General features: G+C 41.9%; 1 protein-coding gene across 2 annotated transcripts in view; it reads left to right on the top strand.

Moving 5' to 3' along the window:
- The window catches only part of DPP10 (dipeptidyl peptidase like 10), a 992,794-nt gene that overhangs the window by 506,236 nt on the left and 459,337 nt on the right, over window positions 1–27,221 (top strand). The window contains exon 1 of one of the 2 annotated variants that reach the window (XM_053254254.1): window positions 10,045–10,807. The exons of the other annotated variant lie outside the window; for it this stretch is intronic. Coding sequence (XP_053110229.1) covers window positions 10,730–10,807 — 78 coding nt within the window. The 5' untranslated portion in view covers window positions 10,045–10,729. Of the gene's footprint in view, window positions 1–10,044; window positions 10,808–27,221 lie in introns of those variants that run through there. 2 annotated transcript variants of the gene reach the window in all.

Genomic DNA, 27,221 nt, shown 5'->3' with positions numbered 1-27,221 from the left:
GTGATAGCAGGAGGCACCCCGGAATCCCCCCTGGTACCTTGGAGCCCCCCTGGACCTTGGAGGCCACAGGCTGGGTCCCAAAGGTCCAGAGTTTAGAGTACCTCTCCTTGGATCTCAGCTCCACTTCCATATTAAAAGACAGTGCCCCTTGTGGCACCTTCCTGCTAAACATCCAGTCTCATGTCTCTAAAGCCACATATTTATTGGGTCTTTCCTGAATGCACAGGAATACTACTATTTATAAAACATAAAATTAAAGCTGTATAAAAAGCAGTAGTCAGTAATAGATATTGAAGAAGTTACCACTTCCATGATACTTCTGTTTATGCAGTACACACAGAAGCACAAGACAGCCTAAATCATGATGCCTATGCACATGAATTTAGAACCAAATTTTCAGCATCAGCTATCACTTTTCTCTCATTAAAAAAATGAAACAATGACACTTAACAGCACATATGCTTAGAGGGAGTTATTTGTAGAAAATATGTCTAGTTAGTTTTTCAGCAGCTCCTACTGAAATATTTAAAAATCATGTTTGTTCCAGCAACCAGCTTTAATAGCAGATACTGATATAATTTCTACATTTCAAATACTATAATTTTGCCAACCTTACCATATATAGATTAAAACATTTGTGTACATTTTGGCTACCTACTTAATGCTGTATAGTAAACACATGCTCAGATATCAAACTGAAACTTTGCCTAGAAATAGAACTGATATGCTAGTCAACAGGGGTGTGCTATTGGAAAGGTCTGGCAGGCATCAGGCACTATGAGAATAATTTCTTAATGACAGGAGGAAGCTCCAACAGTTGGAAATCTGACAAAATTATTTTCTGTTGTTGTGGACTTCTGACATATCTCATTGAATTCCTGCCCCCCATGGCATCTCCCCATTCCCATCCCTTACTTGGAACCTGGGTGACTGAAGCAAACAGCATGCATGATGTTTTCTGTCCTTCCTCCTGTGGCTTCTGGTTTAAAAGTTACCTTTTTCTTCTTTAAGGTCCTTGTAGGACCTGACAGTCCCAGGGGATTGTGGGAATCATAGTCCTTTTAAGGGATACAACCATGGCTGCACATCTACAATCTCCTGCACCTGTGGTGACATTCCAAGGACCCTAAAAGGAGAGGCGTGTTTAAAACCATATTTGAGGTATGTAGCAAAAACTACACCCCCAAATCCTCTGCCAGGTTCTACCAAGACCTTACAGGGGGCAGGGAATCTTTTAAACCAGAAGGTACAGCTGGCTCCAATGCTGAGGGGAGAGTGAAGAGGACATTGTGCCTGCAGTTTCCTGCAGCTACCTGGGTCCCAGGTAAGATAGGAGGATGGAGAGAGGGAAGGAAAGGGTAGGGGGATGCAGAAGAGGGGTGAGATGCCCAAATGAATATCATAAAATTGTTGGATTTTCCAACACAATCTGACCAAACTGACGGGTATTGTTGATGTGTTGTTGTGTTGTGTGTGAGTGGGGTCATGTCAGTGCCTCTGTTTCCCTGTGAGGTCTGGTTAGATCAGATCTCACAAATTTGAGCATGCACAGGCCTACTAGTCAAGCACTGAGCATTCAATTAGAGATTATACTTGACTTTTGAAATGAAAGTAATTATACCTGTTACATTAACTGATATCTTAGTAACATATGTTATCTCCATACAGTTTACACAATAGGTGACAACTTCCTGAATCAATAATAGCATCTGGATACTAGGGTGTCCTTTAATATTTCTGGCACTTTATGTCCAGTGTTCCCTCTAACAGGGATTCCCAGACGTTGCTGAATACAACTCCCCTAATCCCCAAGCAAAGCCCAGGGGCAGAGCCACCATTGTGTGAATGGATTCAAAGAACCCGGGCCACCAATGGAAAGGGCTGCCAAAGCCCACAGGGGGGCGTGGCTCAGGCCCCAGAAGAGCCCCGAGCCAACACACCCTGCCCACGCCCAGGCTCTGGAGACACCTGAGCCAGCTGTCCCCTGTCCTTTTCAGGCAGCAAATGCTGCCTGAAAAGGACAAGGGAAAGCTCATTCGGGGGCTTTCCAGAGCCCAGGTGTGGGCAGGGGGAGTTCTCTCTCTCAGGGCTCTTCTGGAGCCCGAGCCACGTCCTGTGCGCATGACGTCATATGCACAATTGCTAGAGGGGCCGCCAGGCAAGGCCAGACCCAGGCCGCCATTCAGCTGGCTTTGCACCTGCAGAAGCCATTGCAGCCGGAGATTCTGGGAGTTGTAGTCAACAACATCTTGGAATCCCTGTAGAGGGAACACTCTTTAGGTCCTATTTTCTACCTTCCAGGACTACTGCTTTGTCCACCAATAGAGAATTTTAATGAATGCCCTTTGATTAAAACAGCATTCCAGTTTCTGAATTGTATATAATCTGGCAGTTGAAATTAGCAGGATATAATGTTCACTGGTGGAGCAAGAGCAAGTGGGGTAGAGTGGTGGATAAATATTTTAGGAAGACAGCTCATAGTATTTTTAATCTTGTACCTAAGGTGTCTATGTTGTTAACAAACTTAAATATTAATGACTGTGCTAGGATTTTATAGCTTCTGGATCAAGTCTTGTGGGTTCTATAGAAATGCTCATTATTTCAGAGTATTGCTGGCATTTTAATATATTATTGCAAAAAAAGAAGAAGAAAAGTAAGTCAAATCACCCAGAAAATTCTGATTTCTTCCTCACATTATTAGCTGCTGCTACATGCATGCTGTGATAAGTGTCAGCTTGCCACTTATTACATCTAGAGTTAACTAAGATAAATGCTGACTTCATGTCAGCACTCACTCACCAAAAACAACTCAAGCTTGGTATCTTGTCCAAAATTCATGTCTGAAAGTGCTTGAGCTGCAACAAAGAAATGTCTGGAAGTAATATTAGCACATACATTAAAAAGAGACAACATGAGTTAATGGCACATTAACAGCTGTTTTATCAAACAATGCATTAATAAATATTTGTTTAGGGCAGGCTTCCCCAATCTGCGGCCCTCCAGATGTTGCTGAACTATGACTCCCAGCATCCCCAATTGTGGCTAGCGATGCTGGGAGTTGTAGTTCAGCAACTTCTGGAGGGCCGCAGGTTGGGGAAGCCTGGTTTAGGGTATCATGTACTGAGTGACTACCATGTCAGGACTTGAAGCATCATGAGCTGACTGAAGGCACTACCTTAACAGAGCTCTGAAGAGTTGGTGCTATTAGGTAGCCAGTATTTCCAGTTACAGTACTATGCAAAGTTGTTATACATTATAGAAGTTACAGGAGAAATTGGAATGAGAGGAGTGGGAATGGAAAGAGGCCCATCTACATCATATCCTAAAAGCAATAATTTCCCCTAGAACCATTTGTGCCTGCTTCTAATATAAGATACACCTTTGCAAATGCAGGGATTCCAAATGTCAGTTACAATGGCAAGATGGATTAGCCCATTGGCCACTCTGCATGCCTACAACACAACCATGCATATCTATAGCATCCAGGTGCCTACTCAACAGATCAATTTAGATGAATGATCTGCTAAATTTCCTCTGCTTTCTGTTCCATCACTGACATGCTTAGTTATAGCACCCCACAGAGTATAATTGCTGGATAACTAAAGATCTATTAAAAGGATATTTATAAAATAACTGAGTCTAATGAAAATTAAATTTTTGTCAATAATTGGATGAAATCAACCTTCCATCTATATTATAACCATATTAAAAGCACAAAAAATCATAACACAAATGGCTGAAGATGTCTTGACTGTGGAAGGAAATGGGCCACAGAGATCACATACATTATGGAAGTACACATACAAATAACGATAGATGAACTGTTGTTTAACCATCTTTCAAAGTAAAATGAAGAGCCACTTTCCACTGCTGTCATTTAGCCCAGGTCCTCACATGAAATGAAATATGATAGGATATGAAATATACTTTCCTTACTGACACTAATGGATTTTTGGTGGGAGGATAAAAAACTTAATCATTGCAAAAATATATTTATGTCATTCCTTTCCTTCAGCTAGTTATTGCATCTGACTCAGATTCTAAGAAGTATTTCATAACTTACCATAAATAAGCAAGTAAAATATGTTTTTGAATTCAAAAAGAAAATAGGAACCAACATAGGTATACAATTAAGTCTGTTTCAAGGTTGTCCTCTTTGCAAGACAAGAACGGTCATAGCGGAATCTTATAAACGGATATACTCCGCTTCAGGGCCTATTTGGCCTCCTATGTATATATGGAGGCTCTTGTAAATATACAAACTGACAGACACAATTCAGTAGTAGGAACACTCTGTGTGCTCCAACAGATACATATGTGAATCTGTTCCCTGCATTGAAATGAACAGAACAGTTGTTGATCATTTATTTATTTATTTATTTATTTATTTATTTATTTTCAGAATTTGTATGCCATGTTGCCAACAATAAAATACAATATTAAAACTGAGCATAAGACACTCAAAACACAAGCAATCATACCGTAGAAACAATAACAGCTCAAAAATAAAACTGATAAAATCTATGGAAAGGAAAACTCCATGGGACAGCTCCCTGTGTGTACACTGAGATCCTGTATTTGCAGAAAACTGCTGGATGGGGACATAACTGCCTTATTGTGGCATGAGATTTTGGAAGCAATAACTTACTTCATTAGAAAAGATACTGCTCTAATAAACCAGGAAACAAGGAAATCTTCACATCAAGGTAATGTGTAAAGGTAATTTTGTGGATGAGAAAGACATAAAAAGAACTCCCAGATCTCTGGTAAAAAGATTGCAGGAATGCTGCTCCTGATTTCAGATTGTGAAGCTTAAACCTTAACTATAAAAATTAATGCATTCAGTGGATAATCTCCCATGATTGTAAGAGAAACAATATCAACAATTCTCAGCTTTTATAAAAATTAGGCTTACTGCAGTGCAAGAACCAAATCCCAGAAACCTTTACAAAATTCAGATGGAGAATATTTCCACAATTCAGTCTCTCTCTCTCTCTCTCTCTCTCTCTCTCTCTCTCCTCTTCCCTCCTTGTACTTACTTGCCTATATAACTTTTGACATGCTGTTATTTGCCAAGGGTGGCTTACTTGCCATATAACTGCCATATAATGAGACCACACATCTTGAACTGCTAAAGGAACTAAATGGTGATAAGTAGTTTGTGTGCAATGTTGTCTTTCATTAGTATACAGCTGCAATCAACATGCTGCAAGTAAAGCTAAATGTACTGTGACGTCAAGAGGCTACAGCCTCACTGATTACTTGTGACAAATTCTAGAGGGCTAGCTATGTAAGTCTGTTGCAGCAAAAGCAAGAAAGACTTAAGGAACCTTAAAGACTAATCAGATTTTTTGTGGAACAAGCTGTCATGGACTAGAGACTACTTGCAAGTTATCTGCATTTAACACACACATTTGCACATGCATGGGTGCGGGTAAAAGTCCATGACATGCAAAGGGCAGGAGTGGGTCTCCATCATTTCTATGCAGAGCTTCAATATATGCAAGAAACGGAGCGACCCTTGCATAAAAGCAGTCAATGGTGATCATGCTATCTTACTAATTTACACCTTGAATGGGAAGAATTCTGTTCTGGTCTGAATCAAATCATAGTTATGGATAAATTCTAAATCAGCAATTTCACAGCATTTTCAAAAGGAGTCCCCCTTTGATGTCTTTTTTTTAAAAAAAGGGACTTCCAGGACAGGTCAGCAGCATAGTGTTATGGCATAGCAAAATGATCTTACACTGGATTCAGAATGCAGCCATTTTTTAGATCCATTATTTTGCATAGAGCTAAAGCTCCATAAAGGATCTATTGGACCTCTCCAGAAGAACATACAGTAGTTGGGAACTGGTTGCATTAGTGATGGAGCTAACTGCATTAAAGAGCCCCTGGTGGCGCAGTGGTAAAACTGCTGCCCTGCAACCAGAAGGTTACAAGTTCAATCCTGACCAGGGGCTCAATGTTGACTCAGCCTTCCATCCTTCCGAGGTTGGTAAAATGAGTACCCAGAATGTTGGGGGCAATATGCTAAATCATTGTAAACCGCTTAGAGAGCTCTGGCTATAAAGCGGTATATACATATAAGTGCTATTGCTATTGCTATTAACTGGTTTAGAATTAGACTTGGGAAAACTGGTTTGGAAAACTGAGTTATTTTACCCCAAACAGGGAGGTCATTCACACAATCAAAAACTGTGCTCTACCCGGCTGTGTGTGCTCCCAGTTTTTGGTTGTATGGAAGCAAGGTAGGAAGAAAACCTGGGTAGAAGTGATTGTGTGAAAGCAAGGTAGGAGGAAAACCTGGTTAGCAGGGAGCTGGCCTGTGGATGGAGGATAAAATACTGCTGACAGCTCCCCTGATTCTTCTGATTTTTAATCATGTGAGCTTTGTGCACATGCCCCAAGCCACACCCCCTGGATCTGATGTCAGATGCAGGATGTGTCACCAGTATCAGCGATGGGGCCAATCAGCTCCGGCAGTTTCTCCACTCAGGGGTTTGTTGAATTGCTGACTGGGAACTTCTCTCCCTGCTTCCGCGCAAAGGCAGGGAAGGAGCTTCGAGTCAGCAGTTCAGCAAACCAGACTGGAGGAACTCTGCAGGGGCTGATTGGCCCCACCCCCAAAATTGGCCACATCCCCTGATGTCAGATGCAGGGGGTGTGGCTACTGCCCAGGCGAGGACCCATTGAGACTCTCTCCCATCCTCCCCAGCCAGTGTTGAAACACTGAATCACTGAAACGCTGATTAACTGAGCTTCCACCCCGCCCCCCAGCCCAGCCAGCATTTTAATGAAACGCTGGCTGGGGAGGAGAAGGGCATGCCTCACGCTGCCAGCCAGCAAGCGCTTCATTTGCCGGCTGGGTGCAGGAGGGGGCAAGGAGGTGTCCTAGTCGAGGGCGAGGAAATGCTTTTGCAGCCCCCCCCCCGCGAATGAGTGGCCGAGGGACAGTCATCCCCTCCCTTTGCTCCATTGTCCCAATGCCCCGCTGAGTAGCTTTTCTTGCCACCTTGTTTCCAGACAATCACTTCTACCCAGGTTTTCCTCCTACCTTGCTTCCACACAACTGAAAATTGGGAGCACACACAGCTCCCAAACCTGGGTAGAACACAGTTTTTGATTGTGTGAATGACCTCAGGAAATTGTTCTGTTCTGAGCCCAGTTGCATCTTGTCATGACAGCAGTTATGTAACTGAGAAAATGACAGTGTGTAACCTTGCTCCAGTGAACCTACAAACCTTACTCCCTTTCCCCACTCTCATTTACATTCATGGTAATCTCCCTGCCTCCACTTCTCACCTGGCTTGCTGCTGCAGAAAGTATTTGAAGAGAGGGATGTCTCTATCCCCCCCCCACCGCCTCCTTTAAGCACTTATTTTATTTTATTTATCCATTCATTTATTTATATACTGTCTGATATACAGTGGTCCCTCTACTTACGAAATTAATCCGTTCCGAATGCACATTTGTAAGTCGAAAAATTCGTAAGTCGAAAAGCGGTTTCCCATAGGAATGCATTGGGAACGGATTAATGCGTTCCGGAGCCTAGAAAAAAGACCCAGACCCCCAGTAAGGCTTGCAAACTGCACAGGAACATTTCTTTTCAAGAATAAACAGGCAGTAAACAGGCAGGCAAGTCAAGGAAACCGCATGTAAAATTCGTAAGTTGAGGAAACCCCATCTAAAAATTTGTAAGTCGAGGAAACCCCATCTAAAAATTTGTAAGTCGAAAAAACCGCATCTAAAACCGGATCTAAAACTGCCATTTGTAACTCGAAAAATACTTATGTCGAGTAGTTTGTAAGTCGAGGGACCACTGTATGTATCTCTAGGTGGTGTGCATAGTCCAAAATAGAATATAAAAATAGAATAAAATTAATTGAAACACTTCCACAGAATAAAAACAATTAAAACCATTTTACAGAGTAAAACAATTAAACAGTTTAAAATTAGTTTTAATTAAAAGCCTGAGAAAACAGGTGTGTCTTTTTAAAAGCACACTTGGCACACTGTTACAGTAGTGAGTGCTGCAAGGCTCCAGCATCACACAGTGATAGGTATCAGTAACTTAAGCTGAAAATGGCGACTTTCCCGGTTGCTGGGCGATTTGTTTAAGTCTACACCTCTATTCAAAAGAAAAATAGTGGCCCACCTCCAGAGCCACAGTCTGGGGAGACACAGTGAAGCTGCATTCCTGCACAGAGAGGGCTGCTCTTTACTCAGCCAGAGCCTTCCTGAGCAGCAACAGCATCTGTGTGTTTGGGTGGGGAAACAATTTCTGCTGCTCTCCCCTGCCTCTGTGATTCTTGCCTTCCAAAATATGTCCACGGGGGACATAGTTTTGGAAGACAAAGAGCATTTACCAAGAGCGAAGAGAGCACACCAGGCACGCAAGCCCTGCTGCCTGCTACTTGGGGATGCTCTGGCTGAGTTAAGAGTAACCTCTCTGTGCTGGAATGAATCTTCATTGTGTTCCCAGACTGCTGCTCTGGGGGCTTTAACAAATACTAGGGCGGTGTTGTTTTTGTAAGGCATCTGTACTCATTGAGAGTTATGTGAGATAAGCTTTATGGGGCTTTCAATAGATGAATGTCTGCTTTGCTTTTCAGAGACTTCCATATGTATAGGCATAACTCCTGATATGCTTGACAGAATACCTGTCCTTCATATTACAAAGGTGTTTGTGGGGTTTGACAGTGCTTAATGCTGAGTGACCCCTTGATAAACAGATACCACAGGACTGATTTCTAAACTAAAGGTTTAAAGTTCCATTTATATCAGAGCATTTGAGGTTGGGATGCAAAAAAATTGGAATATTACTGGGAATGTTTGTTGCAGATGTAGAAGTTGTTTTGTCTGAGCTGGATTATTCATCCAGAAAGCTGTAAAAGAAGCTATACTTTAAGACGTGTAGTTAGCTAGTCAATGTATGTCACTTCTGTCTTCCATGACTCATGATACAACTTATCATAGATAAGGTTTCTAGGTGATCTCCATCTAGACACTTAGTCCCAGACCTGTTAGGTTCAGCAAAGTTAGCCTGTCATGTTGTGGGACCTGTTCTGCATATGACCTTTGAAAGAAAAGTGTGTGGGGGTGGGTGCAGGGGATGGCCGGTGACTTATGAAACTATTAAGCAACCCTATTATCTGATTCCCCACCACTATCACCTCCTGTCCTCCACTGCTAAGGCAATACTTTTTTAAAAAAACCAATGCATATACTACAAATCAGCTTATGAACATCAGCAAAGTCTATGCCTAGAATCCTGCCTTTAAAGTGTGGCTGTAACAGAGAGGTTTTTTCCCCTTCGGATAGGACTGCAAACCTGCTTTCTTTGTAAGGTGGCGTCTCAGGCTGTCTCTTCTCTCCCTTTCTTTGTGAACTTAAAAAAAAATGTTTACATGCTCAACTCGACCTTCAGATCCGTATGCCCGAGAAGAAGTCTCTGTTCAGGAAATTATCCATCTTAGTCCAAGGGGCGGGGTTGGGGGTGGGGAGACAACCCTGCCTTTCTCCAGTAAAGCATCTGAGGCAAAGAAACCAGTCACAGCCAGGAATAAACTTCCTAGTAATAGTTTTCTACACCAAGGAATTATGGTCAACATCAACAATCAAGCCTTTCCTTTTCTTACAGACTAGTGACTCTCGAAACTATATTTCATTTCAGAGCGGCACTAACTGATCATTAACTTAACCAGCTTTGTGGGTGTGTTTGCGCCCGCCACATTCTCGAAGATAAGTCTCCCAATTCCTTTTTTAAGCCAAATGGTCACCCTCACCTCCAGCCTGCCCTGCCCTCCTCCCTCTCCATCAAAACGCTCAATCATCCTTCAAGTATCCGTGTGCGCTTGCCCTGCCTAAACACCCACCTACCCGGCTCACCTCAGGATTCAATTGAGCCATATGAAGCGGAATTCTTAAGAAGTGGTGCAAACCAAAGACGGACGGGGATGGGGGAAGGAAGCAGTGAAAAGCCGTCAGGTGCCACCCTCAGCAGCAGCGTCCCCCATTCTCGAGATTCCGAATGGTCCACGCCAGCTGAGGAGGGAAAGCGAATGTGCCCATCTAGGGAGCATCGCTTTGCTTCTTTCCTTCAGCTCCAGCTGTGGAGCTAGCGGCGGCGGGCTGCGGGATACAGCAATTGCAAGGCTGAGGGAGCGCGCGCACCCTGTTCTCTCTTGCCTTTTTCCCTTTCACCTGTTTCTCCGAGAGGAGCTCTTCGGACTCTGGGGGAGCCGTCGCCGTCAGTACCTCCGGTCCTGCTGTCGCTCTCGAGGGGGCTCATACTGCAGTAATGCCAGACTCTCCCTTAGTGGGGAGCCAGCCCAAGTCGTACTAGGTGGCTGCTGGCTTGGGGCTGGCTCGCGCTTATAGCCCTTCCCCGCCCCCTTCGGAGCTCTTCACTCCAGCCTTTTGGGCGCGCTCACCCCCCACCGCCCGCCCCGCTCTTTCTCTGTCTCCACACTTGGCTTCAGCCTGAGGGGGGGATTGCAGTAGCCGGCGAGCGAGACACGCAGGCTGCGGCTGCACTGCCTGGTGGGGCTCCTCGCTCCCCTCGCTGGGTCTCTTTTTCCCAGTCATTTGCTGCTACTGCTGCTGCTTTGGCTTATTACCCGTGGCAGGGGAAGAAGGGGACGCTTGTGTCATGCAACTGGGGCCGAGGAAAGGGGCTCTCCGACTGCAGGACTAGTGAAAGGGAAGTGCGAGTCCCCTCTGGACAATGACAGCCATGAAGGAGCAGCAGCAAGCGCAGCCTAACGCGGGCAGCAGGGGAAGCCAGGCTCAACAGCAAGACCAGGTAGGCATTGGCAGCAACTAAGCTGCCCTCCGCCTGTTTCCCCCTCTGTCGTACGAGTATCTATGTGTGGTCCCTCCTTGCCTCTTTCTCACGGGCTGAGACACAATCTCTACTCCTTTGGGACCAGCATGGCCGTGGGCAAAGGTGGTTTCCCGTGCAGCCGCCCAAGTTATGTCAAATAATGGAGTGGGGGCGAGCATGCGATCAGGGGAGAAAGGGAGAAAAAAGTAGAATCTCTTTGGCTAGACTGAGGAATGCTGCCATCCGACTAAGCTCGGAGGGAGCGAGGCACGGTGTAGGGACAGGTGCTGCCTCCTTCCTCTCAAGCGGAGACTTTTGGATGTGGTTGTAGCTGTTGCCAGCCTATAGGCTCCGAAAGGACCATTTCAGCTAGAGTGAAAGTGATGGCTTTGGTGGGGATGAAGGCTGGGGGAAAGGAGGGTGGGGTGGTGGGCTGGAAAAGAGAGAAATTGTCTGACGGTGGGTGGGAGGAGGAAGAAGACCTGATTATGCATTTTCCTCTTTGGCACGCAGAGTACTTAAGGGAGCCATGCTTTTAGATGCGTCTAATAACAATCCACACATTGACCTTTAATGAGCAGGGAAAGGGGGAGTGTAGTAGTAGTCAGAGGGAGCAGAAAGCTGCTGGCTTGGATGAAGCGAAGCGAGAGAGAAAATAGATAGAGGAGGACTTAAAGGCAGGTTTTAAAGGCTGTGGATGAGGTTGATGTTGTCCTTTGAAAGGGTCCTGGGTGAAGTGGTTGTGTGTGCGTGTACGTGTGTGGGTGCAGGCGTGTGTGTGCAATATTAGATAGCTACTGGGAAATGTGACTGTGCACTGGGGAGGAAAAAGCAAAGTGTTCGAAAATGCAGGGAGGTCAGGGAAAAAAACATCCTGGAAGCTCCCTTTTATCATCTGAAAGAATATTCCCTGCTTTTTCCTCATCTACCTTTCTCTCCTAGAGTTCTTGGGGTTTTTTGGGGGTTTTTTGTAAGTTGCATTGAACAAAAGCAGATGGAAAAATCAGCATCTTTTTATAGAGTGTCATGTTTACATCAATTAATGCCTTAAGTAGAGGCTGTCAACTATTAGGTCACTGGTTAATAGTGGTGTTCTATAGAGAGGAACAGGCTAGTACTACCAGAGATGGTGCTGTGCTCTCAGCATAGACACAAGGAAACACTGGAATTATCTTTCCTTGTCAGTTTACTCTGTCGCCAGAAGCAGGAATAAAAGGAGTTAAACTGGTGGGAGCCCAATCCACACCAGAAAGAATCAGGAAGATGTTATTGCTTCTCAGGACTTGGTTTGGGGTTTCAGCATAACTGCTTGCCTTGTACTCCTCATTCCACTTGCAGAAGTATTCACTGCTTTATGTTACAGATGGTGAGAGAGGGTATTTTCTGAACGTGTTCAAGCTTTCAAAACTACTCACTTCATGCCCCTAATTGTCTCCTTTCCCCCCTTTCTGTGATCCCCTGTGTATATTAATACATTGGAGTGCTTGGAGACTAAAATGTCTTGTGGTATTTTTAAGGATGCAAGAATAAGCAATTCCCTTCCAAACTGTAAAGTGTGGCAATGCTGGAAATGTCTATCTGCAGAAATAATTTTTTCAGCTACAGGCACCTTACGTTGTATAACATTGTGTATTTCACAATGAATAACACAAACTGATTCATTAGCAATCCACTGACCTGTGAATAATACATGCAAAAACTCTTATCCTTCACCTGTGACACCATCTAGCTAGGCATTGCAGAGATGGTGAGAAAGAGAAGGGGGATCCAAGCAGATGGATCACAGCTAGGTACATCTGGTATTAGCCTTATATAGCTGAAGACAGCTCTACTCAATATTGCCTACAAAACATATTTCAAATCCAAGCCTTTTGAAAACAAACACTTCAAATTTGGATCAGAATAGTTTAAAGACTTTTCCAAGTCTTTTATTACCCAGGAGACAATATATTTTTGAAAATATTAGATGTTAGATTTTTTTTTTTCAATTTGTCCTATGAGAAGATCTTGCAGGACTTCTGCATTTGCCTAATTCTTAATATATTTCATTATTGGATTACTCATAAAAATTAAGTGCATGCATGACTAAGATTTCATAGTGTTGCCCTCTTTTCTGGTGATATAGTATTCTTTTCTAAAACTTAATTAGTAATTTTCAGCTTGGTTGTGAGAAGTATTTCAATGTTCTGAATAAAATCAATTCATTAATTAAACTTGCTTGGGAGAGAATAATTGGTTATTATAGTCGGTACTTTATGTGTGGATGGAAGAGAGATCAAGTCAACTGGTATGACAGAAGTATTGCAGGACTATGAATTCTTTAAGGGTTTATTTATTTATATCTTCTATATCATTTAAAATTATTTAAAAAATATATTGTCATTGATTATATCATGGTTTTTAAAATACAGACAGGCTGCTAATAACCAAACTAGAAGTGACATGGGAGTTCCATAACTGGAGCGCCTTTTTCAAGAAAGTAGCATGCAGCTACTTTCAAAAAGTAACTGCATGTCAGGGGCATGCCATTTGAAATGGAATCACAACACAGGGCCCCAATTCTGAAGCCTCTTCCCACAGCTGTTATTCAAAAAAGGAAAAGGACCTTGGCGGAGTTCCAGTAATGGAACTTCCGTATCCCATTTAGTTTAGCCCAAATGTGGGCATGAGACATGCACTCAGTCCTGCAGTCTGGTCTCTGAAAGGTTTATAGTTCTGCATTTCAGTGCAGTGCTCAACAAAATAATCCTTCTGCAAATGCATAGGTCTTTGTAATTAGTCACTCCATGCATGTGCAGCAAGTCCCTGTAAACAGAGGGGTTTCCATAAGGAATAACATAACCATATTTTTGTTTTCTTCTAAATCAAAAGCAAAGTTGTTGAGATGCCTAATTCCATGTTAATAGATCAGGCTTCATGCTCCTGCAGTAGAATTGTAGAAATGGAGAATACTCACAGCTGTGTGTGAGAGAGAGACAAAAATATTGCACACACATGATGTGCAAAATTTCTGACATCTACTAGCACATATGACAGCCTGACCTGATGCTGAGGTTTCTTAGAATCTTGTATTATTAGAATAATACACCTTCATGTACTATTAAACTCATAACTGGTCAATATGTTATTGGCAATTGTTCAGTAGGTTTTGTAGCCACTAATAACATATATACTTGCATGGCAGAAGGTTGCAGAATCAATTCCTAGCATTTCTAGGTGGAGCTGGAAAATACTTCTGTCTGAAATAATGGAGAGCCATTGTCAGTCAGTGTCAGCCATTCTGACCTAGAAGGACCAATGCCTTAACTCAGGATAAGACAACTGGCTCCGTTTCCAGGTCCAATTCAAAATGCTGGTTTTAACCTTTATTTATTTATTTATTTATTTAGGGCTTTAAAGCCCTAAATGGTGTGGAACTAGCTTACCTGAGAGAGTACCTTGCCCTATATATCCCAACCCAGACTTTAAAAACTTTTTTGGAGGCCCTCCACCAAGTGCCCCTGCCACATTTGGTGATGTGGATGGCTACTAGGGAGAGGGCCTCTTCGGTGGTTGCACTCCACTTAGCCTCCCCAGTGAAGTTCACCTGGCTGTATCACTTTGCTCTGTTAGACACCAGGTAAACACCTTTTTGTTTACTCAGGCCTTTAAAATTTTGATATTTAAATTTTGATTTTTAACTGATTTTAAAAGAGTTTTTAAATAGCTTTGTAATGTATTTTGTATTCCCCCCAGCACACACAGGCATGTCAGGGACTTCCGGCCATATCCAGCCAACGGGGGCAATGGGGCGGCAGGGAGGTATGCTGTTGCCTTGATCAGCTTTCTTAACACTGGCAGGGGAAAAGCGGAGGGTGGGGTAAGTGCATCCTCCCTTGCTCTTAAAGTGGCACCCCCACCGACTTCAAACTGGCAGAACCGCTAGTTCTTCGAACTGGTTCAGAAGCCCATGAAGGGCCTCTGAACCAGTTCCGTGCACATCCCTACTAATGACCAGCTTTTGGTGGACCAACTGGTGCTTACTGCTAGCTCAGATTCTGACCAAAATTAAAAAAGAACACCTAAAAATGCTGGACCTTGATTAGATAGAGCAAGGCACTCCTTATGTTCTCAGTAAGAGTGCTTAACTATGGATAAGGTAACACAGATATACTTTAAAAGTTCAGAGATGTCAAAAATACACTCTCTTAAAAAATTTAAAACACACTAGCAGACCATGGAGAATTCTAGTGACAAGAAGAAGACTAAAGATACACACACACACACACACACACACACACACACACACACACAGAGCCCATTGTGTACATCATTCTGACTTCAGCTCAGCTGAGTTCTAAAAAAGAAAAAATGCCATAAAAATGCCTAAAAGCCTTCTTCTGAACTAAATGAGCTTTCCCCAGCCTACTTGAAGAATTCATCAAATGGCATTTATCAGCTTGCAATTTGTAGCAACTTTCCACAGTGTTTCTGACAATAGTTCTTAATGAGCCTAAGAGAAACCACAGGCATTCACTAGCCAGCAAACAAAACAGTTCTGAAAAAAATACATAATGTATCCATGTGGTGTAAGAGTTGATGAATACTTCTGTTTCTCCACAGATGAAAAAGCTCACATAATTCTTACAGGTATGAACATTGTGAAAGCTCTGGTTTGTTTACAAAAAACAAAACAAACAAAAAAACACCCCTGATAAGCTGAACCATCTTGTGCTGGTTATTGCTACTTATGCAGACCATCTGAAAGCAAGAAGCAGTTTGAAATTTCAAATCATTTCTTCCTTAGATTCTAACCATAATATTAAATTTATATATATTTTATACATAAGCTACTGCCACAACTCAGGAATAAATATGAGAGACTATGTTTGGAAAATAAGTTATAAGTTTACCCCTTCTACATATTTTATACATGATACAGAATTGTTACTTTAATTGTCTCCAGAATTAGGTGGGAATTTGTTTGCAAAGATGTGCTGCTGAATGTCACACTGAAATAGGACCCAGCTTCCAACATCCAAGCACTGAGATCAAGAATGTTCTAATTAGTTTCAGTGCTGATGGACCTGCAATTCAGATGAATGGTAGTTTAAACATGTCACACACCCCTTGATCACTATCATTGGCTTGCAGGAACTTCCATAATTGTGGAGGCATTTTGCAGCTTCGAAGGTAACGGAAGTTGCTTTGAGCCCATGCAAGCAGGCACTTGGGTCAGCTGGAAATAGTTATATCAGCAAAAGAAAACACTTCATCTGAATTGGTCTTTACAGGGAATTGAATAGATAAAATCAAATGTCCATTGATTTTGTATAGGTCTTTAGATGATATTTTATATGTTTGTTTTTATTCATTTATTACATTTCTGTACCACCCCATAAAAAAAAAGTCCCTGGGTGGTGCACAATCTTAAAAAACCATTAAAACATTGACACAATTAAAACCATTTAAAAATACACATAAAAACACTAAAACCTGAAGCTTTAAAACTATAAACTAAAAGCCTGGCTAAACAGGTATATTTTCATGTCCTTCTTAAAAACATTCAGAGAAGGGGAAACTCTAATTCCATTAGGAAGCATGTTCTAGAGTCCTGGGGCAACTCTAGAAAAGGCCTGGTTTCAAGTCGCCACCAACCAAACTGCTGGCAACCACAACCAGACCTTCTCAGATCTTAATATGTGGTGGAGTGGATGAAGAAGAAGGCGTTCTCTTAAACAGGACTTCATAGGTAATGATCAGCATTTTGTATTTCACCAGAAATGTATTGGCAGCCAGTGTATTTCTTTTAAAATGGGTGTAATATGATCTCTTCGGGGAACCCAGGAGACCAACCTGGCTGCTGCGTTCTGTACTAATAGCAGTTTCTGAACTACATACAAAGGCAGCCCAATGTAGAGCATATTGCAGTAGTCAAGTCTGGATGTTACTAGCATATGCACCACTGTTTTAAGGTCATTTATCTCCAGAAATGGATGTAGCTGACAAATCAATCAAAGCTAATAGAAAGCACTCCTGGCCACTGCCTCAACCTGAGGAATCAGAGAGGTTTGGGTCCAGAAACACTCCCAGACTACATACATACAGACTATATACGTGCAACCTCATCCAGAACAGGCAGACCTAACCCATTTCCTAAGACTCACTGTGGGAGGTTGAGAATCTCCGTCTTGCCCCAGACTCAGTTTGTTCTCCCTCATCCACCCCATTACCACCTCCAGCCAGGCATTTAGGAAAGTTAGGCCATTTTCTGATGAAACTGACATGGAGAAATAGATTTGGGTGTCATCAACATATTAATAACACCCTGCATGAAATCTCCTGATGATCTCTCCCAGTGGTTTCATGTAGATGTTAAAAAGCATTGGAGACAGTATGGATCTGTGGGGGGACTCTATACCAAGGCTCTTGTTTTGAAGAGCAATAGTCTCCAAATAACACCCCTGCAAAGCTGTGCCTCCAACTCCTTCAAGACGTTCCAGAAGAATATCATGGTCCATGGTCGATGGTATCAAAAGCTGCCGAGAAATGCAAAAGGATCAACAGAGTCACACTCTCCCTGTCGATTACCTTGGTGATGTTGTAAAAGATTTCTCTCACAATATAGTCTACTGAGGCATCCTCTAAGAATCCTGTTATGGGACTTGTGGCAGGAATGATTTTGAGTTAATTGTGCTTTCTAATTATGTTGCAACTACATCTTTGTGGAAAATATATAGTACATCAGTCTAATCCTGTGACCTGTTGTACCAGTACATACATTTAGAATATATCAGTGTTGCCTGACTACATCTTCATTACCCATGGCGTTATACTCCTATTGTGGTTCAATCTACTGTGAGTACATCCAATCCAGGAAGTTGGTGCTCTGTCAACAACGACTGCTTCTGCTGCAGGAGGCCTAAAGTATCCAGAGCTATTGCATAGCACAGAACTAAGCAGAGACGGGGGTTTGATGGAGCAAGATAAGGGATTTCTTCTTTATGTTGTATCCTCAGGACCATTTGGCCACAGCCAGTTATGTGCTGGCAGAAATGAACACACCTGATATTTAGTAACCATTTACTACTGCAGATCATCACAGCTGTATGAATAGACCCCATGTCAACCATAGGATGCTGTTGTAGCTTCCTTGGCAAAGAGTACACTGTCTGCTGTCACAGGTTTTCATATGTATAGGGCTGAACAGGTGTCAAAGGTTTAATTGATTCACTATTAATCATTCACATTCCGAAGCAGTTCATGTACAAATTAACATCTTGATTTGTAACAAATTACTAGTCATTTCTAGAAATATGCAGCAATGTGTATTTTTAGGATAATCTTTCATAACTTTCTGGCAGCAAGTTATAGAGGTGCTGTTACTAACATGGGATGGAGAAACTCATATGATTATTTACATTAGGAAGAGTGATATATTGTTGCTACAGATTGCTCTGTTTTCCTAGCTGGAGATCCATCTGAATTCTTCCTTGGTATTTTAATGTTCCCGAAATCCTGCTCGGTATGTTGTGTGTCTAAGAAGTACTTTCCTTAGTACTATCATTCAAATAGGCATTGCTTGGAAGTGGGATATTGGTTTAGCACAGACTATTTAATGGCTTCATTTGCACATAACACAAAACCAGGGGTGAAGGGATCTCCAATTTCATTTTCAGTATGTCCGAATGTGAGCACCTTCAGTTTTGCAGGAAAAATGGATCAGTGGTTTCCCTCCCCAGACAGTGCCGTGTGCCTTTGGTTTGTAGTGAGGTCTGCTGCCTGAACCTCCAGTTCCGCAGTGCTAACGTTACACCCAAACATTGGCATCGCAGTCTGGTTGTTTTGCAACTGGGGTTGAGGGAAGAAGCTCCTCCCTCACTCTGACTGCTATTGGCTGCTGGGGCTGTCCTTCAGTAAAGAAGGAAGCCCAGGCATCAAGTCCTCCCTCCTCTCTACCGTCAGAGAGACCTCAGAAAGGGAGCTCCCATGAATGTCTGAATTAGGATGGGAGTGGGGGAGGGAAATTGTGAGTCCATTGGACCTGTCTTTCTACAATATATCTGAAGGTGGCCTGTTTTGCTGATCAGATGCTGAGACAAGGGTTGAATGACTGCATTTAACCCATTTATTGCCTACCAGTGTTGTATTTCATTATTGTGTGTACAGTACACTGATGTATGTAACAAACTTTCAGCCACTGTCACTTCCCGTACCACTGAACAACAACTTTGTAGTAATGTTTTGTATAAGCATGTCTAAGATCTTCTTCTATTATTTGCATTGATTTTAGACTATACCCAGTCTCAACCTATAATTGCCTGTCTGCTTTGGGACATAGAAACATTATTTTATACTTCATGTACAATTCTGCCTTGTTTGGTATATTCACTGAACAATGTATGCAACCATTCAGCTTGGTTAACAACAATCTTAGGAACTGCTTATATATGCTCTGCTTGATTCTATAGGATTTTTGTATCTTGAAACAAGGAGTAATAAGAAGTAAGCAAAATTGCCTTTCAATTTTCTTATATTCTCAAACTTAATTGAATATTTGACTGGCAATATTACCAAGCTTTGTCAAAAACATTGGGGGTTTTTATGGCTGTAATATTTTATAAAGGCTTAAGTTGGGAAAACAGTGGGGGAAAACTGTATTTGTTTTATTTGTTAGGGAACACTCTTTTAATTGTGAGTTCATTTCTTGCCATATGTGAGTCATACCGCTTTCATTCTAGACACACAAATGTTAAAACCTGGTAATTCATAAATGCTATCTGTATTTTGTATTTTTCTTCCATTAATGGTGTTACTACAAGAATAGAAGTAGACCCATTTCAGCCTCCAAGTGCTGAAATGAAATATTAAAGACTTTCATAGATGGAATGAATGTTTTAATAGCTCCTTCTGCCATGAATCACCTACTTCTTGACAAATGCCTATATGCTTCCAGACACATTTCAGAGTCTTAAAAGTGAAAAGGTGAATGGGTAACTGCAGGAAAAATAAGCATCAGTTCTCAAAGGATTATCAAGTCTCGATGTGATTCAATGGTCATCTAGCCTAACTTCCCACTCTGTGGTAAGATTTTCCACCATTGAGACTGTAGGTTGCCATAAGTACTGAACCAGTGCATCATACTAAAGCTTTGTGCAAACAAAGAATAATTTGGTGGGAGAGCTGCCCAATAAAAACCAAACTAATCCACTTCTGTTTTTCTAATATCTAGATCATATAAGCAAGAGAGGCCATCTAAATTTATATAGTAGTAGTTATGTAACGGACATAATTCACTGATAGAACATAAAGAACTGATAGATCAGTATTCTTAATATGTGTACTTTTCTTTTAAAAAGGAAGAGAATGTGATACAAAATGGTAATTATAATCAAAATAAGATGTGGCTGCTGATTGGTCATGTGCTTACTTCTGTTTCTCCTTTGTGCAATGTGGTTGCTACTCTATTTCGCCGTAATTTAGCTGCATGCTCTCTGGGGCACTAGATCCCTATCATTTGCAGAAAATGAATGATGGGTTCCTTGTTGAGAAATAAACATATAACTGGATCCTGACTTTCACTATTTCAGTGAATAACAAACTTCCCTGGTCAATCACAAGAGCTCCCTGAAAACCTTCTCCTAAGCATTGTGGGCCCCTTACAAAGAGTGATGGAATAAAGCACAGGCTGCTGCAGGGGGTGGAGGAATCTCTAGGAAGCAAGAAGAAGCACATCCTACAGGTGGAACTGAGCTTGTGTAAGTCCCTCTTCTCAGAATCTGAGGAGTCCCCCTCACCCCGCAATTACTTGTGCCCCAACCCACCCCATTCAGGAGAGTGTTCCAGCCCTCAAGAGGCTTTTTGAAGTTTGCAGGGGTGGGGAAGATCCAGAGCTTCATTCTAACCCATAGATACCAAGTTAGAAACAAGTTGTACACCGTGCTAGTGCCTCTGGATGGGGTGGTTTATAAATGTAATAAATAAATAAGTTCAGCATTAGTATCCAACCTTAGATATCTGGATGCCTGTGGGTCTGGCTGGAGTGGTTCTGAAATTTTAGTATATAGATACAAATTTCATGATATTATCCTTACTCTGTGCTTGGTGGTTTAACAGTATTTAAGTGATTCACACAATCGAAAACTAGTTAGGACACTTGTCCTACCCAGGTTTGGGAGCGGTGCGTGCTCCCAATTTTCATTTGTGTAGAAGCAAACAACTAGGTAAGAGGAGGGAGAAGTAATGGTATGGATTTAAGGTAGGAGGGAAAGCTGGGTAGTATCCTAACCAGTTTCTGGTTGTGTGAATCACCTCCATATGTAGGAATGTGATGATACACTAGTGAGCACTTCATACACAAGGTGAACATTGGTAATACAGAGGAAAATGATGCTCACAATTTTGAGGTGGAGCATCCCATGGAAGTGGCAGTCTTAAATTATGTATAGAGGTCATTCCATACGTGAAACTGGGGGGGGGCAGCCCTAGGTGCCACGGGGGGGGCAATGCTATGCTGCCCCCACCCCCTCCCAAATTTATGGATTTTTTTTTTTTAATTTTTAACCTGAAGCCCCTTTGGGGGGCTTCCTAAAGGCCCCGGGGGGGGGTCAGCAAAGGTTCCGCCTCCTCCTGCCGACCTCTTAGATTACCACTGCAGCCCATCCTGGGCTGCTTTTCAGGCCTATTTGGGCCTCCAAAAATCAGTGCGACGGCTATTTTGGAGATTGCCACACATGCTTGAAAGGCCTCTGTGAGGCCTGGCAAGGCATAGGACCTCACAGGGACCATTTGAGCATGTGCAGTGGCCATTTTTAAAAATAAAAAAGGCTGCTGAAAACAAAAATGGCCACTACACATGCTCAGATGGCCTCTGTGAGACCCAAGTCTAGATTTTTCTCTGATCTAGGGAGTCAGAAGAATGCAAAGTTGTTGGCAAGGGACCCGAGCATTTAAAAAACAGATATAAATGGCACAAAAGTAAGTCGACAAAACATCCCTTAAAAAAACAATGTTGGTTTAATACCTTGTAAGCTGGCAAAACTGAAGTTTGGGGTGGAGAGGCAAGGAATAAAAGGGAAATCTTCACTCGCATGCTGTTTAATTCTCTATACAAAGCTCTAACTTGTGTAGTGCTTTGCGGGGGGAAAAGCTGTTATAAGAATTCACACCCAGAAATGTTGCATTTGCAATGTATTACCATCCCTGTATTGTGCAGTCTTACCATACTGAGAAATGGCTTGTCTTTTGAAATAAGTGGTTAACGTGCTGCAAATTATTTCCTTCAATTTAGCAGTTGTATTCGGATTTTTATTGCCTGTGCGCATCCCAAGTAGATTTGCTCAAGTTTCCTTGCCTTCTAAAAAAGTTATATTTTAGAATGTCTTTTAAAAAAATCAATGCAACTCCCTTTTTACTTTGAACACAATTGTTTTTAAAAGACACACTGAATAGTCATGCTGTGATTCTGATTGATTAGTGCATTTGATAAACTAGACATAAAGTTTACTGTCCAGTCTGCCTGTTGCCTGCCTCTGTATTGAACAAGGGTGGGGTAACTTATCCAAGGCACCATATTTGTGTGTCTATTTGGTTCATTTATGGCAGAGCTCACTTTTGAAAGGGTTGTAATGCTATGAAGGTGGCTGGTGTCCTCCATCCAATACACACTATCACAGGCCATATGCTCTTACTACCTTAGTATGTCACAGCAACAGATAGGAAATGGAATATGTGTGGAATAGAATTGGGGTTTTTGTTTTGTTTTTACCTTTAGACCCAGGAGCTTGAGGGGATGGGGCAGGGGCAGCCTTTTACCAAACCTCTGCAGTGTGTCAGAGACAGAAAATTGGTAGATTATTGTTATAAATTCTTTCTCTCTCACACTCACACACAATTTTTCTGATTCGAATATCACACTGTTTTGCTGTTCTGTGGCTAGTTGCAACTTCCATCTTCTTCTTGATCAGGCTGCTGGATCCAAGCCTATAGTAAGCTGCTGGATAATTTCAGATTGTTTGAGGCCCCTAGGATTTCCCATTGCAACCATCTCACTTTAAGGCAAAGGCTATTTGGGCAGAAAAAACCCATCCCTGAATTTCTTGGAGGCAGCAACCTGTAGTGAGATGTACTGAGGTGGCAGATCATTTGCTAAAGAGAGCTTTCACTGCTTAGCTCTATGGAGGCATGCCCAGTACATGGATGTGCTGCATTTCCTTGGGAAGGCGACTGGCACATATGTGTCACATGTGTGGTTGTATGTGTGTATGCATGTGTGAGTTGCTTATAACCTGATTTTCATGGAAGTGTCTGAACTTGTATTTTTGAGCTGATATTATGGTAAGGTTATCTGAAAGATGGGTGTCAGATGTTTGGACAGGGGAGCAATTTCAGTGCTTGCCCTAGGTGCTATTTTCCCTAGATACGCCCCTGGGTCATTCACACAATCAAAAACTGTTCTGCCTGGGTTTGGTTGCTGTGTGTGCTCCCAACTTTTGGTTGTGTGGAAGCAAGGAAAAAACCTGGGTAGAAGTGGTTGTGTGGAAGCAAGGTAGGAGGAAAAACTACCCAGGTTTTTCTCCTACCATGCTTCCACACAATAATTTCTACCAAGGTTTTCCTCCTACTTTGCTTCCACACAAACAGAAATTGGAAGCACATAGACAGTGGTGCACCTAGGTAATTTTGGAGCCTCTAGAGCCCTGCCACACACCTTGCTGGAGGTGCCCTACATGCTGCAAGTTAATCATCATCACCTAAAGGCCTTTGGAGCCCCCCTCCCCCCCCTGCAAGTTAAGCATCATCCCCCCCTACACACAGACACAGACACAGACACACCATGATACACACAGTATCTTTAACACATGGATTCTTGAGGGCAGAAACAGCAACTGAACTCACAAGAATGTAATAATGTAAAACAAGTATATTTGTGAAAATATGCATTAGCAAGAACATTTTAGCACACAACTTAACATATTCCCATTCCACATATTTCTTTACCTACTCCCCACTCTGTCTCTAAAGGATCCAATGTTTAACCAACTGAATTTGCAAGAATGTAAAGATATATTTTTTTAAAAACCCAAGTTGCTTTGTGGGGGAGCCTTGGGATTTTTGTTGCTTTTAAATGCAACTTGGGGCGCTGGGTGGAAAAGAGGACCCACCATTCAGAAAAGTAGGCAAGAAGTTGGAGCTGCTTTACTTTTATCTTGCAGTATTGCAATAAATGTGACTGAACAAAATGTTTTTAAAGAAAAAATTACGAAGAAGATACTTCTCACAGAGCTGCAAATACCATAATTTGCAATACTGGCACTTAAGAGTCCTGGCACTTAAGAGTCCTGGCACTTAAGAGTCCTGGCACTTAAGAGTCCTGGCACTTAAGAGTCCTGGCACTTAAGAGTCCTGGCACTTAAGAGTCCTGGCACTTAAGAGTCCTGGCACTTAAGAGTCCTGGCACTTAAATTACCTGAATGCACTATATTTTTTTTACACCAGAATCTGCTCAGGGAAAACTGAAAAACATTTGGGTTTTATAGGGGAAAATATGAAGAATATACTTCCCACAGTCCTACACTGCACATACCATATTTTCATTGGGCTGGTTTGCACAAATCACATATTCATTCTATTGTGTGATATGGATGGAAGGGGGAGCTGAGTGCTGCAGAAGGGGGCCCTGGGAGTGCAGGAGAACACTTCAAGAGAAGTACCTGTTGGCTCTGTTGCACAAATGTGCATGTAAAGAAACTGATAGAGCAGCAGGAGTAGACCTGCTGCTGCACAAAGCTGCTTTATACATACACACTACTGTAGTGAGGATGTCAGCTGCTGTCAGGAACTATGCACAGTGAAATACTTAGATTTTGTTAAAACTGTTACATGCTAGAACATGTTACATTTTGATATATAAATTTATATATGTCCCTCTTCTCACTTGTTTGGTTCTTTGTGTATTTTCTGTTTTTGTCTTGGTACTTGTTCATGTGGCATTCAAGGCTTGCGATTACTTTTCTTTTTGCCCAATTTGCACAGGCAAGGAAAACAAAATATTTTAGCCATTTGCTTCTAGGCCATCAGTTAGTCAGCCAGTAATATAGTGCAAAATGAAACAGTACCAGTGTGTGAGAGAGTGAAAGAGTGGGGGTGAAAGCAGGGGCATTGTACAAAAACCTAATTATTGAACTATCTGTGCAGGTATCTCTGATTTTAAAATGGAGAATGAAAATAAATTATTGTTTTGTAGTATAAATGCCGTTTCCATTTTCCTTATTACATCTAACATTCAGTGGGCTGGTTCTCACAATCAAAGTGTCACTTAAAGTCTGGCAGAGGAGGCTCCTGATGCTTGATAAGCTGGGTGGTGAAAATTGTGGACTGGGAAGTGATTGTGTACAAGGAGTCAATCGTATTTGGTCAGCACAGGCAGCTGCCATTGGTGATGTTAGATTGATTTAATCTAGGGCAAAGGATGTTGGCTGCCCACACTGACGAACTATGATGGTGCCTCGCACATCATCACACTTTCGACCAGGATTTTCCTGCCACAGACAATCGAGTATTAAGAGCTGTTGTGCCTTCTCTCCTCCACACTTCCAGCAGCACTTTGTCTGTGAGCCCTATGCCTTTGAATATGTGATGCAGAGCAATCACATAACCAAACATGATTTTAATAGTGGTCAGGTTTGTTGATGTTTTTACAATTGCAAACTGGTTACAATGGGCTTGATATAAATGTTTAAGAAGTTAGCAGTCATATTTACATTGGATTTTTGTGTGTGTTAATCAGCTCATGGGAGACATCTCTATCAAGTTGTACTATAATGTATCTAACCTTTATCACTCTTACAGTTTCTCTCATATATTGTATTTGCAGTGAAAGAGTTTGACAGGAAGGTGAAAAGTCACTCTCTTGTCCATTGCCATAATTACCCTTTTGTCTCCTGGCAAGGGGTACTTATCTGATAACAGACTCTGTCTCAGCCTGAGAAGGCCTGTGTCACTTAGTTTTCAGGGCTATGCAAGTAACCATGAAACATGAGCTGTCTTGTTCTTTGTACCTCTTAACTTTGAGACATGCAGTTCTTTTATGCTCCACTAAGCTAGATCGAATAATATTCCTGAATATAATAAAAAGAACAATGCTGATGGTGGCTGATGATGATAAATTACTGCATTTATCAATTACCAAAGACAATTGGGTGACCTACAAGGATTCAAAGCTAAAAACCTTCCTTAATCATTCTTAACATGGTTAATAACTGGATCACAGCAGCTTGTCTTGTACTGATATCTCATGTTCTAGATAGTTTTTTCTCATTGTGAAAATGTCTAATATGTGCAAGAAATTTTGTACATAGTTACACATGTTAGTGTAACAAACAGTATTTTGGGAAAGAAATACTCAGAGATACTCAGACTTTGGAAGAAAGGAACCAGAAGAAGCTTAGTAGAAAAACCTCACTTGGTGCCTGCATTCATCCAAGGGCAGAAATAATAAATGTGATTTTCAGTTTAAAAGAAAATGAACAAAGTAAAGTCGGTTGTCTTCCCAAGCCTATTTTTAGGTCTGTGGTGCTGTCAAAATATACAGCTTGTGCACCTAGTCAACGTATGTGGGAAAGCAGACATCACATATTTAAAACTAGCAGAGGAAAGCAGTTGACATCATAACCCCAAGGATTTCCTTGTGCTTTATGTAGAGAACTCCTTTCAAGGCATTTAGACTTTTCATATGGTGTTTTTAAATTTGAACATCACCTAATTTCTTCATTGTTCCTTTTTGTGAGGCAATCAAGCTCAAGACATTTTGCTTTTAGGTAAAGGACAAGATGGAGTCCTCTGTGTGCACTTAGTATTCTGAGGCCATGCTGCCGAACCAGTGGTGGTGGAGCTCAAGGTCACCATAGAATATTAGTCCCCACATAGTTGGAAAGAAGAACGTAGCTTCCAAATATGTTTGTTGCAGCACTTCATTTTAGAAACTAAGCACTGGCAGAACAGGCACACCTGGAAGCTTTTCACATGGGACTTTTGAAGCTCTTTAAATCGCATCTCCTCTGGAATGGAGGGGGTGCATTCACATATTGGCTAGATTTACTTCAAAGTCCCTGTGAGTTATTGGAGAGCACACACAATTTGGGTTCACACACAATTTGGGTTTTTCACTGTGTGTTAGAGTGTAGCCTGATTTATTTCTGGGGTAAAAAAAACTCCACTATTTGTGGTGGTTTTTTGGGACAACTTAGGGTTCTCAGTAAAGCCTCCCTGTAAATTCGTGGTAAAACCTGCCATGTGTAAAAAATTCCTGGGGAGTTCAAAGACAATTCCATTTCAGGATAATCATGATTTAGCATCATGCTTAAGATTGGGATCATCTTTAGCAAAGAAAGGATGCTTATGAGGGATGGAAGTC

The sequence above is a fragment of the Hemicordylus capensis genome, chromosome 1 (genome assembly GCF_027244095.1).
Source record: "Hemicordylus capensis ecotype Gifberg chromosome 1, rHemCap1.1.pri, whole genome shotgun sequence".
Lineage (NCBI taxonomy): Eukaryota > Metazoa > Chordata > Lepidosauria > Squamata > Cordylidae > Hemicordylus > Hemicordylus capensis.
This window is presented reverse-complemented; position numbering and strand designations above follow the sequence as displayed.